At 42.3% G+C, this 17,829-nt stretch overlaps 1 protein-coding gene across 1 annotated transcript in view; it reads left to right on the top strand.

The window, feature by feature from the left end:
• Positions 1-17,829, top strand: part of Stk4 (serine/threonine kinase 4) — a 97,218-nt gene that overhangs the window by 281 nt on the left and 79,108 nt on the right. The window contains exons 2-4 of the mRNA XM_042276772.2: positions 5,229-5,309; positions 10,902-11,030; positions 13,837-13,951. Of these exons, the coding sequence (XP_042132706.2) occupies positions 5,229-5,309; positions 10,902-11,030; positions 13,837-13,951 (325 nt within the window). The remainder of the gene's footprint in view (positions 1-5,228; positions 5,310-10,901; positions 11,031-13,836; positions 13,952-17,829) is intronic.

The raw sequence follows: 17,829 nt of genomic DNA, 5'->3' as shown, positions 1-17,829 counted from the left end.
GAGTGAGGGAGCATCCGCCGGCCGGGAGAGAAAATGGGTTTGGTTAGAGGGAGCACTCTCCGTGGGGCACTCCGCCGAGCAACGTGGGACAAGTTAGGGCGACACCTGCTGAGGCCGGGGAAAACTCCCCAAGAAGAGACTCGAGGACTTAGGGGCCAATGCCGAGGGCGGTTGAAAGCGAACCTGTTTGGGATGAGCGAGGACTACTCGCTGAGAGGGTCCTGAGTCCCACAGACCATGCGGTGGGGAAAGGTCTGTTGCATTGCTTCTGAGACAGAAGTTGGTAGGAAAATTTGTTGGAGGCATCATAGCTAGGTGGTCCTGTCCAAAGTCATTGCTCCTACCTGCCTTACTGTGGAAGTACCAGTTTCGTGGGTCTAATAACGGAGAAAAGGTCGTGGAGGAGAGTTTCCAAGGGTGTTCTGGGTGTCATCCCCATGTGGGAATGATGATCGTGGTGGTGGTGGTGAAGGCTTTTGTTGCTGATGTCCTGAGTGCCTGCCTAATTTTCTTCCTAATCCTCCTCAGCCTTCCAAAACCCAAAGTTGGGACATAGATAAGGAAAGAAAATACCGGAGGATGGCTAAGCTGAGGTCCAATAAATAGTCTAGACACAGTAGATCCAGCCAGACTGTGTCCTTTTAAAATTCTGTTTCAATACTATCAGCTCCAGATTCGAAAAGTCTCTGGAATTGTTTTGGGTGAAGAAGGACTGACTCTAGGAAGTCTGGACTGGTCGATGTTGTGTTGGACCACTCCCCCTCACCTGGAGAAAAGAGCGCAGAGCCCGAGGGAGTCACACTTCTCTCAGATGCAGCTAAAAACTTCGGTTTCACAGAGAAGACATTTGACTTCCTGTAGCAGAACGAGCACTGAAATAGGAAGTGTTCAGAAGAAGGGAGTGCCCGCAACTGAGGGGGGAGGGGAGGGGGTGAAGGGGGGGGTGAAGGGAGGGGGTTGAAAGCCTGGGCAGCACTCTTGGGGGTTGGTGGAAGTACACAAACATGGAATAAAACCAGTAGCTTGTTAGTGTGGTGTGCTGAGCCTGTGGTAACAGTGATCATTCATTACATCCAGAGAGTGCTCACAGGGTGCCAGGCACTGTTTTAATTGCTTTCCATCTCGCCTCTTCAGCCATCTGAAATTGCTGGTGTCTGGCCACTTTTGCACTTGTAAAAATGGTACTTTGAGATGGTCCAACTTACTGACTCACTGACCTTCAGAACTGTCACATAAGGAGGATATCCTTGCATCCCTGTTTCACAGATGATAAAGCCAGGGCACAGAGAGGCAGGTCATTGGTTAGCTGCTCCATAACTAGTAAGAGGCAGAGTTGGAATTTTAGTGTCTGGTGATCTAGTCCAAAGCCTTGCTCTTAAATTTTTCCCTACTCTTGACATCTCTCTGGAAGTTACCTGCTACGTTGGGTCTTTGTATAAGTGCATCTTAACAGATAGTTACCGTGTGTGTGTGTGTGTGTGTGTGTGTGTGTGTGTGTGTGTGTGTGTGCAGTCAGTCACCACCAGATTTCTTCTTTCTCTTTGCTTCTTTTTCCAAAACCTTCATTTGATCAAAATGAGAATTGGGAATGTGAGTTTGGTGGTTTCTGGCAGGTTTTTTTGTTTGTTTGTTTGTTTTTTTGACTTTGATCATCCTTGTATCTTTTGGATTTTTTAGTTTTTAGTTTTTCAAGATAGGGTTTCTCTGTGTAACAGCCCAGGCTGTCTTGGAACTTGCCTGGTAGATCAGGCTGGCCTCGAACCGAGTGCCTCTGCCTCCTGAGTGCTGGGATTGAAGGTGTGTGCCGCCACTGTCCAGTTTACCTTTTGGATTTTAAGAACTGTAATAAAGTGCAAGGGAAGAGCATTGCAGGACCGAATTGTTGGATGATTGGTGCTGTCTTGTTCCCTGTAACTAGTGGGCTGCTGGGTCTTAGTATCATCAGTATTAACTGGCTTGAGTGACTGGAAGAAGTACCACACCGGATGGTGTAAACAACAGAAATTAACTTTATTTGCCTTTCTGGAGGCTGGAAGTTTAAGTGTCTTTGGCTTACAAATGGCCATCTTTCTCTCACTTCTTTATGTGGTCCTTGTTCATATCTGTTCCTGCCCTCACCTCTTCCGCTTACAAAGTCACCTATCTCCAGACACAATCTCGAGTTCTGACGTTCTTTGAGTTAGAATCTTAATGTCTGGGTGAAGGTTTGGGCATAGTCAATTTAGTTAACTTTTGTTTGAGACAGGGTCTCACACTGTAGCTCAGGCTGGCCTCAGACTCAGTATAGTCCGGCTGCCTCAGTCTCCTGAGTGCCAGGCAGGAGCCATTGGACCTGACAACTTTGTTATTAAAATGTTTCAGTTTATCTTTTATATTTCATGTAATTGGTAAAATTCTGTTAGAGGGATACATTTGCATAAAAATGGACCTTTGAGAGCTCTGACATGGGGTGGATGCTTGAGAATTAGCCAGATCTCAGCCACCACATCATAACATTTCTTGTATTTGGAAAGGTACAGATGTCTTCTTGAGAGATTCGGGTTGTGTGCTGCCCAGCAGTCTCAGTGCAGGAAATACTCTTTGTATTCATGAGCTTGACATTCGTGTGTGTGTGACTCAGTGACTGATGATGGATGGTGTCTTGCAAGAGTTAGTGATTTTAAAACGTAAGTTGCCGTTGGGTAATGGTGTAGTAGAAGGCTGAGGGTGCATTCCTGGGATGCTGGCCATTCTTGTGTCGGCTGACTTAGGATAGAGATATCACCAACATTTGGTGTGTGTAATTGTATTTATTGGACAAGCCTGTTCATTATGAGCAAGTAAAAACTGGAGTGGGATGTCACCTCTGAGTGAACTTCATGCTGCAGTTCACCAAAGTCAGACCATTTGGGTAATAGTCCTCATCCATGAAGACTCAGTCACTTAGCAGATGTTTCATAGAAGTTTTATGTGTTGATAACCAGTTAGCATTTTAGATGAAATTTTATTTTGATGAGTCAAGTGTGGTGGTGCATTTCTTTAATCCCAGCATTTTGGAAGGCAGAGGTAGATGAAACTCTGAGCTTGAAACCAACCTGGTCTACAGAGCCAGTTCCAGGATGGCCAGGGCTCCAGAGAAAACCCTGTCTCAAAAGAGAAAAAGAAAGAAAGAAATTCTGTTCTGAGAACACAGGATACATAGATTGCTACTCAAGGTTATGCAATTGCCACCTCACATTGGCTGATCCATTTAGCAAATAGTTTCTAGCCATCTCTTGGTTATTTGGCACCAGAGATAATAACGCTTCTTTAAGTTTAAAGTGTTTTAAAAATTCTAGTCACAAAGCGAAACTCCCACATAGATTGTTTAAAAGAGGCACGTGAGCATTGTTTAAAGTTTGTCCGAGTGTTATCGAGTCTTGCAACTGTCTCTTAGGGCCGAGGCGGTTTCCTTTGTTATTCTGTGGTCTCTGAAATAGCCACGTTGGCTTTTGTTAAACTATAAGAGTCAACACTCAAAAGAGAATCAGATCTCCTTTATATAAGCTGTATATGAGTTTATTCTTGATGGATGAGGTATTGTCCATTGTTTATACAGCTATGATTGGGGATTTTACCAAAAACCCTGGCATATGAGCTGTTGGCTTTAATTTCTGAGATTGTAGAAATATCACTTCTGAAGTTTAAGAGGAGTTTCACTTCAGCCCTTTTGTTTTGAAGCTGGGAGTTTTTATGAAGTCATTGGGATTTCAATTTTAGAATCTTCAAATGTCAGTGTAGTCTTTTGTAACTCTTCAAGTTAAGGCATTACCTTTCTGTGGTTCTCCATTTCTCTATGGAATTCTCCAAGATTGCCCCTTTGAGGTCAGGGCTCGTTGGTAGTAGTTATACTTCATGTGGTCAGGCTTTCTTTACCCTTAATTTTATTTTTTCTATTTTTTTAAAAAAGCCATTTCTTTTAAGAATTGGTATTGTTTGGTGGGTTCAAGCCTTTTTTCTGCACAAGAAATTTACAGTGTGACGACTTCCATATTTCACCATTTCCTGAGCTGTCTTTTCTTTGTTGTCTTTTGTAGCTTCAGGAAACCATTGTGTAGAACACACACACACACACACACACACACACACACACACACTTTTGTGTAGAACACACACACACACACACTTTTGTGTAGAACACACACACACACTTTTGTGTAGAACACACACACTTTTGTGTAGAACACACACACACACACACACACGCACACACTTTTGTGTAGAACACAAACACACACACGCACACACACACACGCACACACACGCACACATGCACTCCACAGCAAACTCTTTACGCCTGTTACTTTGTTTTAGTAGAGGTCTCAGAGTTTTAAACTTGAAATGTTGCTTTTTAACCTCTCCAGTTTATTGTGGTTGTCTAGCATGGCTGCAGAGTTTGAGTCCCATGGAAGTCGTAAGTGACCCTTTTGGTTCTTGGCTCTAGTGAAAGGTGCATGCCTGATCCCGGCGGGAGGGGCTCACTGAGACTGTTTAATCTCCCTGCCGTCAAGTCAGTTTGCACTTTTGGGTCTGTATAAATGTCTGCTTTCTACTTCCTGTTTCTGTGTCACCTGTAGAACTGAGTTGGGTAGACGAAATGACCAAAGCTTTGCCAATAGAAGGAAAAGGTCAGCTAGTTCATTTAGGCTTACATATACAGCCTTACATTTAAACGTCTGTTTTGAAGAGATAGCTGTGCCATTTAAATTCATAGAAATAATTACCTAATGTGTGGCTCTGCACTCTAACATTTCATCTCATGATACTTTATTTTTCATAAGTTTTTCAACCATAGAGAACTTGGCCCTCTTAAGGTAGCCTGATCCGCTATAGGGCAGCTTTCTCATTAGAAAATTCATACGTATGTTGAACTGAAATTTGATTCCTGGCAGCTCTTCATGTTCTATGTGCTCATCGGGTGACCCAGCAAAAGTATAATCCCTCCTTAAAGAGAGCTAGGGATGGTGGTGAACACCTATAATCCGAGCATTTGAGAGGCTGAGGCAAGGGGATTGTAAATTTGATGTCAATCTGGGTTACAATAGTGAGAGCCTGTCTTAAAAAAAGCTCTTAGCTTTACTAATAGTTACTAGTAGAGAAAGTAGACTTTGTAGAGCAATTCCTAGAATTGTATTTGTAAAATAAACAATGTACTTTATTTTTTAATTGCAAGTAAGACATATTTTGTGTTTATATTTCTTCATCCACAGGCAGCTGAAAAAGTTGGATGAAGATAGTTTAACTAAACAACCAGAAGAAGTGTTTGATGTCTTAGAGAAACTCGGAGAAGGGTGAGTATAGTTAGAATGTGTACAGAGCAGCGGGTCCCAGTCCTTCTCCTGGCACAGTAGCTGAGGGATGTGAGCCTCTCATGGTGTAAAAGTCAAGCCTGCACAAAAGAAAGAACGCCGAGTACAGCATCGTTCCAGGTGGTGTGGGAGGTACATTCCTGCCTGCAATGCCTTGTCAGTCTTCAGCCTATCACTAAACTTAGTGATTTATCAGTAATTTCCAGTCTTTTTAATATTAAGGTTTTTATTGTTTTCTCTTACAGAATCTGTGATGTGTATGATTTTATGTAGTTAACAGAAATGCTAATTACATTATAATTCATTAAGGTTTTAAAAAGTCAGCCAGGATGGTGGCCCACGCCTTTAATCCCAACATTTAAGAGGCAGAAGTATGTGGATCTTTGTGAGTTTGAGGCCATTCTGGTCTACGTAGCAAGTTCCAGGCCAGCTTATATAGTGAGACCCTGTCCAAAAAAAAAAAAAGAAAGACATAGGCAATTTTATATGCTGATCAGGATTTCTGACTAGTATGTAAAAATTAGGAAATTCAATGTTTTTGTTGCAGCTTTGTGAAAAATAGCAAATAAACTGAGAGCGGTTGATGTCTTCTGACTCAGGAGATCCACCATCTGAGGTTGGGAAACTGAGCTTCTTAAAGGACCGATTTCCAATGGAGGTCCTGAAATGCTGCTGCAGTGACTGCAGTAATAGATGATGGCTGTGATTGATTTTCATTGATACAGGAGGGCATGGCATCAGAGTTTCTTCTTTTGGTTTTTTCGAGACAGGGTTTCTTTGAGTAGCTCTGGCCGTCCTGGAACTCAGATAGACCAGACTGGCCTCGAACTCACAGAGATCCGCCTGCTTCTGCCTCCTGAGTGCTGGGATTGAAGTTGTGTACCACCACACTCGGCTGCATCAGATTTCTTATACTTCTACATATCCTTTCAATTTAATTCTGTATATTTATTGCTTCTTTTGTAATGATCAGTACAATAAAATGCTAGGGATACCTTAAGTGTTTAGCTTTTGAATAGGTAATAAATTCATATGATTCAGAGATAGTTAATGCATATGTAAACAGGCATTGTCGTATATGAAATTTTAGTCCCTTCAGAATACCTCTGACTAATGACTGACTGACTGTGCTTTTTTCTTTTTCTGTGGTGGTAGGGATTGAACTCAGGGTCATACACACGCTAGGCTGTGCTCTGCTTGAGCGGAGCCTCCCCTTCCCTCACTGTTTGAGAGTTTAGTGTTGCTATGTTTAAATACAGATCTGTACTAATGACAAGTGCAGTTCTGGCTTCCATGGAATAGATTTTCACGCATTGCCTCCGTGTTGAAAACATCAGTCTTCAACTTTCTGTTAGTTGAAAAATTACTCTTTGGGATCCATCAAAAAAATCGAGCAGAGGAAGGAAGGAAAAGAACATGAATCGTGATGTCCCAGGACAAGCCCAAGATGGTGGAAGACTGCCCATGGAATGACATCATTAAAGGTATGAGGTAGCGACAGTTTCTCTGTATCTCTTGTCTGGGATCTGTAGCTTTAGCTTGCTTGGCATTCTTGCTGTTCTCCTGAAGGCGATTAGTCCATGCCCCTTAATCTAACAATGTTTATAGGTAGTTTTTGGAATATGATATAAGTGGTGGACATATATGTAACTAACTTCTTTTTTCCATTTTTAATAAAAGCATGTTAGAGTAGTCAAGAACCCACGCACTGAGGTCACACAGACCCTGGTTAAAAGCCTCGGTGTCCTGTTTATAGCATAACAGATGAGCTTGTATTTTCGACCCTCACAACCTTCATCCACAAAGTAGGGATAATAGCAATATCTGTTAAATGGTGTCGTGGAAAGTACTACATGAAGTAACAAATGTTAAGTATGAGGTACAGTGAGTGTCACGAACTGAATGCTCAGTAAGACCAACCATTATTTTTGAGTGTATCAGCTGAAGCATTTTTCAGACCTTATGTCACATCAAAGCTAAATCTTAAGTCTTAAAGTACAGTTAGGTGTTCTTAGCGGGGCCTGCTTGCTGTGCCTGATTTAGGAAATACCGAAATTAGAGGCAGAAAATGTCAGAAAGATAATGTGGGGAAGAAAACAAGCTAACTATGTTGTTTTTTAATTGTGTTTAGATCCGGACGTCTTCAGCAGAGAACTTGGGAATTTCCCTCTAAAGATCCTTCCTCATGCTGTCATCTCATTGAACTTTTGAGTGACACCACAGACACTTGAATTTTTGTCGTCCTGACTTAGTGAACCTGGGCAGTTTGATGGAGCTGGCATGACTCTAAAGGAAGACCTTCCTTACCTGTGCTTCTCTAATGTGGACGCCACACCACCTTCAGATGTCCCTTCGGTGAAGGCTTTGAAGCCGCTGGACTTGGCTCGTTCTCAAAGCGAGCTTGTGCTGAAGAACCGTATTGGGTCCTGGAGCTGTGGTCATGCAGTTTTGAAGAAATCATGTGGCTCTGTGGCAGGGCAGTCACAACTTGAACTGAGATGAGTGGAGAGCATCTGGAATGTTTAGAACGGAGCCTAGTGTCCATTTGCTTCTGTTACTTCCAAGTTTTACACGTTGGCTCTTTTAGTTTTTTTTTTTTTTTTCTTTTTGCAGTATTAGATCCTCATGTGCTTTAGGCAAGTGCTCTATCACTGAGCTACATTCCCAGCCTTCATTGAAGCTTTTATCATAATAACAACTTATTCCCATAGTTCCCTAGCTAATGAGTGGAGTGAGACCTGTTTGTGTTGGCGCAGATACTGTTTATTTCCATGTTTTTGTTTTTTTCATTCATCCATACTTTGATGGTTTTGTGAAACAGCTACTTCATTATGTTGGGTTAACGTTGTAGGAATCAGGTCTTAAGGGACTTGCCTGTGTGTGGATTATTAGCTACTTTATTGCTTTGACGGAATACCCTCTGGAAACAACTGCAGAAAGGAGGAAACTGCCTCCATTTGAGAGCGTCTAGTCCAACATGGTGGAAAAAGTGTGGTGGCCGGCACAGCTTGCAGCGTGCCAGGGGAGCCTAAGGCAACTGGGGCACTAGACAGAGGGAGTTCCGAGGTAGGGTATAAACCTCAAGGCTCACCCGGTACCAGCTCACTTCCTCCTGCTTGGTACCACCTTACAAAGGTCCACAGCCTTCTGAAATATCATCATCTTCTGGGGACCAAGTGTCCAATCACATGAGCCTGTTAGGGACATCTCACTTCCAAACCATAACCTTGGACGTGATTGTCAAAGCCCAACTCCTTCAGATTGTGATCGCTATGGTGTGTTGGGGTCATGAGTCTTTGCTCCTTGATCACCTGCTCTGTTGGAGTTCCTTTGCTATCAGGAGAGGGTAGTGGGTAGGGATTTTGTTTTGGTCATGATTACAGAACAAGTTCACTGGGAAGACTTGCTTTTCATTCCTGATGCATAAGAATAATGAGTAAAAATTCTATTAAATATTTAATCGTAGGGCAAAGGCATTAGCTTATTTGGTGCATCAACTCCTATTTATAGTAAAATTATGGAATGTTAAAACATGGAAAGCTGTGGAGAGCTTATCTATGAAGAATATTGCTCTCATGAAAGCAGACTTTCAGAAGCAGTAGATGTGGGAAACTACAGTACTAGTGCTGAGAGAAAGGAAATTTTGCACCCAGCAAACTCATTCCAGCACGAAGATATTTTTGTGCATACGGGGTCTAGTGTTTCAGAAAGGCCTTCGGATGGCAGTAACAACACCTGCTAGCAGTGGCCAACTATGATGATGTAGTGACAAGCTAATCCATCTCCCAGAAGTGGATAGTTGACTTGCTAATGGTCGGTCTGGGCAGCTCTTACAGTCACAAGATGGTTATATTAGTTTCAAGTGTCATCCCTGTTGACAGTAACCAAAGCCAGGAGGAAAGTGACAGTGAAGATGGACAGCCCTATGTGTTTGTCTTCCCGGGAAGAAAGACTTCAGAATTCTAGCCATACAGTGGCTGGATCGAGGTTAGATTTTTGCTGCTGGTTCAGTTTCCCCAAGGACTAACACGTGCCGTCCTAATTGAGAGTTACTTCAGCAAGGAACAGAGGGCAGTGGCTGGGTCTTCCACGGATGCTCAGCAGTTGGCTTTCTGTTGTAAAACAGTGTTTGAAACTCTCTGAGTGTCTTCTTACTCCTTTTTAAGTGTAAGGGATTCAGATAGAACTTTATATGTGCTCTACATTCATAGATACTTCTTTTTTTAAAAAGAAGTTTTAAAAATCTATTTTGACATTAAGATAATTCCTTTTTTGCAGTGTGAATGCTCTGTTATTTTGACATCTTAGGTCACAGTCTTTATTTTGATTTTCTTTTCACCAAGATAGTATGTAGAAACAGGTGTGTTTGCGAAATTTATTCTTTTAGGTTTTTGAGACAAGGTTTCTCTGTATAGCCCTGTCTGACCTGAAAGTTCTGTTCTTCTGTAGACCAGACTGGCCTTTAACTCACAGAGATCCACCTGCCTCTGCCTCTCAGGTGTTGGGATTAAACGTGTGTGCCACCACTACCTGGCATGTTTGGGAAATTTAAAAAGATGATTTTCTCATATTTTACTGAGAGCTGCCCTGGACATTAATGGAAAAACAAAAAACAAACGAACAAACAAAAAACTGTAAGATTCTGGTGGGATCTCACTTGAGTACCATAACTGTCTTGGAAGGGAGTTTGTATTTTTTATTTTATTTATTTATTTATTTTTGGTCATCTTGTGAATAAGACAACCAAGGCACAAGAGAGCTAACTCATGTGTTTATAACTATGGGGGACGCAGTCTTCCATCTTTAGATTCTAAACCTACTGTTCTTGCAGCACCCAGATTGAATGAACATAGAACCTTGGTTTTGATAAGGAGCTTTTCAGGGAAGATGAAGCAGAAGGCAGAAAGATTTGCATATGCACTGTTCTTCTGACACTATCGTGAAGGAGGCTTAGGTCTTAACGAGTCTCCATATTTTAAACATTGCAGCATGTGAGAGGAACAAGGACGGAAAGACTAGTAGAGTGGCTGTAGGAAAACAGACATACATGTTGTGTTGTTGTGGAGAGGAAACAGCATTATGTTCAGTCTACATGGGTTCACATTGTAAGCTCATCATTTAGGTGACCTTGGGTAAATCAAGTGACCTCTAAACTTTTAATTTTTACGTCTAAAATAATCACGTCTTTGTCTTTAAAAAAATTTTTATTATCAAAGAATAGGCCCAGATGTATTTTTCTAGCAGATATCAGGGATGGTGGATGGAAACTACTACAGTAATTTGAAAATCATAGTTTAGACCTGATAACTCTTTGGGTGCTAGGGATTAAACCCAGGGCCTTGTTCATGCTAGATAAGTGCTCTACCACTGAGCGACACCCTGGTTCCCAAATGTGAAGTTTTAGGGTGCCATCTTCTCCCCCAGGTATTTAAGCCATGTCAGTTTTGCAAATGTAACTAAGCTTGTAAGCATTAGGCGCTTGGGATAGAAAGTAGGCTTGTGGGTTGATTATGCTAACCTGGCTTTCTGTGTGGGTGCTCTGGCTTTATAAAGCATCTCCTTCCCCAACTGCAGGTCTTATGGCAGTGTGTACAAGGCTATTCATAAAGAGACTGGCCAGATTGTTGCTATCAAGCAAGTGCCCGTGGAGTCAGACCTGCAGGAGATAATCAAAGAGATCTCCATAATGCAGCAGTGTGACAGGTAAGGGCATCCTCTGACAGAACGCGCTTCTGTGTTTGCTCTGATCACATGCTTTGACACCTACAGATGGACTTGCTGAGGCGTTTGCAGAGGGCGAGGTCGGTGGATGACTGCGTACTTTCTGAAAAATGAGAAGCATGTATGTTTTCCTAGATACACAGTTTCTATTTTTGCATTTTCCCTTTCCTCAGTTAGCTCTTAGAGATGAGGAAGAAGAGGCAGACAGTGGCGCCTTCTTTCTTTCTTCCTTTCTTCTTACTTGCTTGCTCTCTCTTTCTTTTGAGAAAACTGAGAGATAGCTGAGATAATTCAAATACCTTTTAGCCCCAGAAACTATAGACTATCAGATAATTCAAATATCTTTTAGCCCCAGAAACTGTAGAATATCAGATTGGTCTATAAAAAGGGACTATTTGTTTAGGTATTCACTGTTATTTTTATTCTTGTCAAGAGTTCTTAAGTGTTTTAATTTTGAGGAACTAAGATTTGTCAAAAGCTATAAGCAGGAAGTTGGCCCCAAAGTCAGCCACAGAAGAGCACGTGATCTGCCGTGAAGTTCCATGACAACATGAGCTGGTCACTGATGGAGCGGGCATACCCAGCCCTCTTTAGGTGGGACAGACAGACAAGTAAGGTGGAGGGCAGGCCTAGGTCCAGGGGTTGGAAGTGAGGGTGAAGAAGTTTTGCACTTGAGGCTGCATCCGCGGCCGTGTTGGTGAGAAAGTTTACTAATCCCTGTTTGTCAGGCTTCAGCGGTAGATTGTGGCGGGGCAAAGGGTCTTGTTATTTTGCAGGGACCTTGAATCTCCCCGACCTTGAAGTATAGCTGCCGCTCATCTTCTATTGTATTTTCCTTTTTGTGGTTATTGTCCACTATACAAAAACCTCCATTTTTTTTTTTTTTCTGGCTGGATTGGCCAGAATTAAGTTAGCAGTTTTTCTTTTTCTCTATATGATTTACTTTACTCAAACTCGTTTTAATTGGCAAATTGTATATAAACAGAGTATGGAAAATGCTTCTAACTAAAGAGTTTTTTTTTTTTTTTTTTTTAAGATTTATTTATTTTTACTTTTTTATGTGTATGCTTGCATGTATGTATGTGGACCACAAGTACCTGAAGACTGTGGAGGCCAGAAGATGGTATCAGATCCCCTGGAACTGGAATTATAGACAGTTGTGAGCTGTCATATGGGTGCTGGAATCTGAACCTGGGTCCTCTGTAAGAGTACCGTGTGCTAGGAAGTGATGTTTTGAAGATCCTTCTGGGTTAAGCCTTCTAATAAATAAAAAAGACAGGGCAGAGTCCTCGTGCTCTGGGAGTTTTGTTTGTTTGCTTCTTTGTTTTGTTTCTTTGTCACTGTCTTTTGAGTAAGGGCAGGGTTTAGGGGACCTGTGCCTGGTTTGCTAGAAAAAGCAGCTGGAGTGAGAATGTCGGTTCCCCCCTTTTTCTGGGAGTTCACAGGCCAGGCATGTACAGTCAGGAAATGTAGCCGACAGTACAAGACTGTGCAGAGAGTATCCCAACAGTGTGTTTGGACGATCAAGTAAGTGACTGCAGGAGGAGAGGGAAGGGAGCACGCAGGGGGTGGCGTGGCGTGGCGTGGCGTGGCGTGGCGGAGTGTGTGTGTGTGTGTGTGTGTGTGTGTGTGTGTGTGTGTGTGTGAGTGAGCCGTAGGGACTCGGTTCCTGTGCTGTGTTTTCCTTCTGTCCTTGTCACTGGTGTATGTCCCGAGAATGGAGGGGCATTTGAGATGGAAGGTCAGGGAGCCTGGGTAGTTTGAGCGTCTTTGGTTGCTATGCAACCTGGCTTCCAACAGCAGTCCAGCTGTTAATGCTACAAGTTGTCAAGACAGATTTTTCATTTTACTGGGGTGCTTGACTTCTCAGGTATTTCTTATTTGGTGTCTCTCTTCAAATTTAAGACCTAAGGTTCTAGATTTGATACTAAACTTTCTTTATATTATGTAGTGATGATTTTGTTACTCCCAATTATACTATGACTTTTTGGAAAAAAGAAAAAGAAAAAAGATTGTTTTCCTTTTTGGTAAAATTTGGTAAAACAATAATTTGTTATATATCCCTTGGTATATCTTTCCATGTCTCTGTGGCTGTGATTACTTTATTGTTTTATAGCTTACCTCTCTCTTCTCTCTGGTAAACAGGACACACACACACACACACACACACACACACACACACACACACACGCATTTTATGTATATGGGTGTTTTGCCTACATGTGTGTCTGTGCACTACCTGCCGGCCTGGTGCATGAGGATAGAAGAGGGCATCAGATCTCCTATAACTGGAGTTACAGACAGTGGTGGGCCACCATGGGGGTCTTAGGACCTGAACCCCGGTCCTCTGGAAGACCAGCAAGTACTCTTAACAGCTAAGCCATGTCTCCAGTCCCAGGACATACTAACATTATTTATTAAATATTCCTCTAACATGTTCCATGGACTGGTGGTGCCATTATTCCTTAAGTTCCCTCATATTGGATAGTCATTTAAATTGTATCTAATCTCTCTTTGTTATCATTCTGTGTTGGTAGCTAATTTTTTTGAGAATTTGTCATTATTTTCTGAGAATAAATTATGCACTTATACTGTTCTCTTGTTTTGAATGTGCATTATTACTCTTAGGAAGAGTGATCCCATTTCATGTTTTTATCGGGAGATTGCCCCCTTAGTCCTAACTAGAAATAATTCAGTTTTTGAGATGAGAAATTGTTTTCCATGCATTGAACAGAGTGAATTAAACGTCTGCGGACGTTCCACTGATTTGTGTTGTGTTTCTCCCCAGCCCTCACGTAGTCAAATATTATGGCAGCTACTTTAAGAACACAGACCTGTGGATCGTCATGGAGTACTGTGGGGCTGGCTCTGTGTCGGACATCATTCGGTTACGGAACAAGACGGTAAGTTCACCTCCCAGGAGGGGCTGCGTGCGGGGCTAGCATTCTTGTCATCTTTCTTGGGTCTTTCGTTCACATGCTGCTTCTACAGCAGCGAAATGACTGTCAGATTCTTCCTTTTCCTTGGGTCTTTGCTGCTTTTTACTCCCCTCCCACCTCCAACAAAGACAGAATCTCAGTATGGTCTTTACTTTTGATTCTTTTGCTCCAGCCCAAGTGCTGGGATCACAGGGGGTTACCATCACTCCCCCCCTACCTGAGTGCTGGGATCACAGGGTGTGTTACCACCCCCCCATCCCCCCCAGTGCTGGGATCACAGGGGTTGTTACCACCCCCCCCATCCCCCCCCAGTGCTGGGATCACAGGGGGTGTTACTACCCCCGCCCACCTGAGTGCTGGGATCACAGGGGGTGTTACCTTCACCCCCCAACCTGAGTGCTGGGATCACAGGGTGTTACCACCCCCCCCCATCCCCAGTGCTGGGATCACAGGGTGTGTTACCATCACTCCCTCCCCCCCCACCTGAGTGCTAGGATCACAGGGGCTGTCACCTCTAGCCCAAGTATTAGGTTCACAGGGGTGTGTAACTCCCTGCCCAGCTCAAGTGCTAGGATCACAGGGTGTGGCACCATGCTCAATTATCTCTTAAATGTGACAATTTGATATTGACTCATTCCAGTGAGTTTTGTTTACTTCTTATTAGGTAAAACAATTATCAAGTCATGGTTTGGGGATGAATTTTCATTTTTTGAGACAGGCTTTCATGGTGAAGAGTAACCTGGAACTGACAGTGTAGCCCAGGCTGGCCTTGAACTCACATTCCTCCTATGTCCTTCTCCCTACCAGGTCTGGCTGTTATAGAATGACTTTTAAAAATATATGAATTTTAAAAGTTATGTGTCTGAGTAGGTTTGTGTATGTGAGTATAGGCACCCATAGAGGCCAGGTCTTGCTTCCCCTGCAGCTGGACTTACTGGTAATTACGAGCCCCACAGTCTTCAGGAAGAGCAGAATGCTCTCTTAATTGCTGAGTCGTCTCTTCACCTCTAGGAGTTTTGAATGTTTACTTTTGGATTTGAATTTGTCCTCCTACCAAGTATAGGCACAGAGTGGTTTCTTCTGCTTGCTGTTGCATAGGGAATGAGCCTATTATAAAAGAGTGTTTGTTATGCCTGAGGTTGTAGGGTGCAGAGTACTGCTGTAGGCATTGGGGATCCAGTAGAAGAGACCACAGCGTATGGTGTGTGCTCTATGGCAGCCACCTTTTTGTAGGGAAATCAAAGCAAACAGGTAGCAGCTGGAAAGAAAATGCCGGGTAATGAGAAATACTCTGGAGAAAATTAATAAGGATGGTGATAGGAAAGTGGTAAAGAATGGTGGTTGGCAGAGCAGCAGGAGCAAAGTCTGAAGGGCCACTGTGGGGAGGAACCAGCCAGTGTGAAGACTCGGAGACTGCAGTGTGTTAGAAGTACAGCCACTGAGACAGGGGATTAGACAAAGGGGACCTCAGGACAGGTGGGCAGGCATGATGATGTTGGGTCTTGTTAGGTCATCGTGCTGTGGCTGAGTTGTATTCCAGGTACAGAAGGAACACGGCTAGATTCTAAGAAAGTGAGTGAGTCATCTGACATGCAATTTGAAAAACAACTCTAGTTTCTGTGTAGATTGTTGAAAAGGGAAATTTTAGCTCTTAGGTGGTTTTGGTTTTGATTGTAAGGATGGGAGTATGCATCCCCACATTAAGTATTTGCAATGTTGTAAAAATTAACTTAAGTATGCAAAAGTATACTGTAAATCATGAAGTATTATATAAGTTATAAGATGGGACTGTTTTGAAAACAAGTTATGCCAGGTGGCGGTGGCACACGCCTTTAATGCCGGCACTTGGGAGCCAGAGTCAGGTGGATCTCTGTGAGTTTGAGGCCAGCCTGATCTACAGAGTGAGATCCAGGATAGGCACCAAAACTACACAGAGAAACCCTGTCTCCAAAAAAAAAAAGAAAAAAAGAAAAGAAACTCAAGTTATACATTTTTGTATCATATCATTGTTTCCTTTTCTTAATTTACATTATTGAGACTTTGTATATTTTCTTTATTAGTAAGTTCTTTAGCCAAGAGTAGTGCTGTGACATAATATACATTTCTGGTACCAAATGGTCAGTCCTGAAAACATGTATACAAGTAACATTGTACAGATGGAGGAGGTTATATTTATGTATTAGGAATATATATATATATATGTTTATATATATTTATATATATGCATACACACAAACATATATGAATGTAACAACAATGAAAAAAGAGGCCATGAATTTGACAGAGAGCAAAGACTAGGAGGCCTTGGAGGGAGGAAAGGGAGGGGAGGGAGGAGATAATATAATTATATTATAATCTCAAAAAATGAAATAAATAATTTAAGAGAAGTTGAAACCTTGACTACTTTGTTGATTTAAAATTGAAGCCCCAGGCTTTGTGTGCAGCAGCAATTTGTTTCTGGCCCCTCAGCACTCCAGAATTAACTCTGTTAGTGATTCTGTACCTACTGATATCCTAATACTAGTTTCTTAGTCTATGCACTTAATTATTAACTGTGTTAACTGAAAACTATTTAATGTGACAGCCTCCAGCCACAGGGGACTAGAATTACTGTTTAAGTTTGAAGAAGTATGACCACAGAAAGATGTAAAAACTTTAAATTTTTATCATGATAGAACCTGTCTCAAAAAAATGATGGTGGTAGAATGATGATACTGGGTTAAGTGAGGTTGTCCAGGCTGAGGGTGACAGACACCACGTGCTCTCTCTGACATGGGTCTGTCTGATGTAGATCTCAGCTGCTCATGTGGATAACTGCTATCCACGTGGGGTGGGTCTGTTCTGATGTGGATCTTAGCTGCTCATGTGGATAACTGCTATCCACGTGGGGTGGGTCTGTTCTGATGTGGATCTTAGCTGCTCATGTGCATAACTGCTATCCACGTGGGGTAGGAGAACTAGAAAGGGCCCACAAGAGGGAAAAAGTTTATTTTAAGCAGAAAGTTACTGTATAATTAAATCTAAGTAGATGCTAGCTGTATTTAAAAACTAAAAAGGTCATAATTAAGGTCTGACCACCTGTGAGAAGTTTTAAATCCTGATCATGTTCTTTTAGGAATTGCTGTCAAGTTCACTTGCAGGTGCGTCTGCTCTTCTGATGATGACCCTGCTGCTGCTGCTGCTGCTGCTGCTGCGGGGCCTCCTGTTTTTGTGCATTTCTACATGTTAAACTATTTCCACTGAGTTTCATTGTTCTTGTGTTGATTCTTTCCTTCTTTATTAGTTCTCATTATGCAAATTTAAATCTTAGAATAAAAGTAAAAGAAGGTAGTGCCAGAAGTACAAGCCGGGTCTTGCTAATCCTGGATCTTTTTGTCCACAGCTTACTCCTGAATGTGGGTTGTTTGCCATGCCAGGAGTTGAGAGAGAGTTGGATGGATTTTGTTTAGGATTTGGGTGTGATCTGCAGAGATGGCATATGGTCTGATCAGAAGCCCTGTGTCTATCTCCAGCACTTAGTCATTCTAGCCCAGTGGTTCTCAACCTTCCTAATGCCACGACCCCTTAATACAGTTCCTCATGTTGGGGTCACTCCCAACCATAAAATTACTCTGTTGCTACCTCGTAACTGTAATTTTGCTACTGTTACGAATCGTAATGTAGATACGTGATCTGTGATTCCAAAGGGGTCGTGATCCACATTGTTCTAGAACTATTTCAGTTCCCACTCTTGATGCTTGGTATACAAAAGTAAGCAATGAAACATTTTTTAATGTGTACCTGTAATAAGGACGACTGTATAGTAAATCAGGTTGTCTCTGTGCTGACAAGGTAAGATAAGG

The sequence above is a fragment of the Peromyscus maniculatus genome, chromosome 4 (genome assembly GCF_049852395.1).
Source record: "Peromyscus maniculatus bairdii isolate BWxNUB_F1_BW_parent chromosome 4, HU_Pman_BW_mat_3.1, whole genome shotgun sequence".
NCBI classification, from domain to species: Eukaryota; Metazoa; Chordata; class Mammalia; order Rodentia; family Cricetidae; genus Peromyscus; species Peromyscus maniculatus.
The sequence above is the reverse complement of the archived record's forward strand: the minus strand, read 5'-3'. Positions and strand labels throughout refer to the sequence as shown.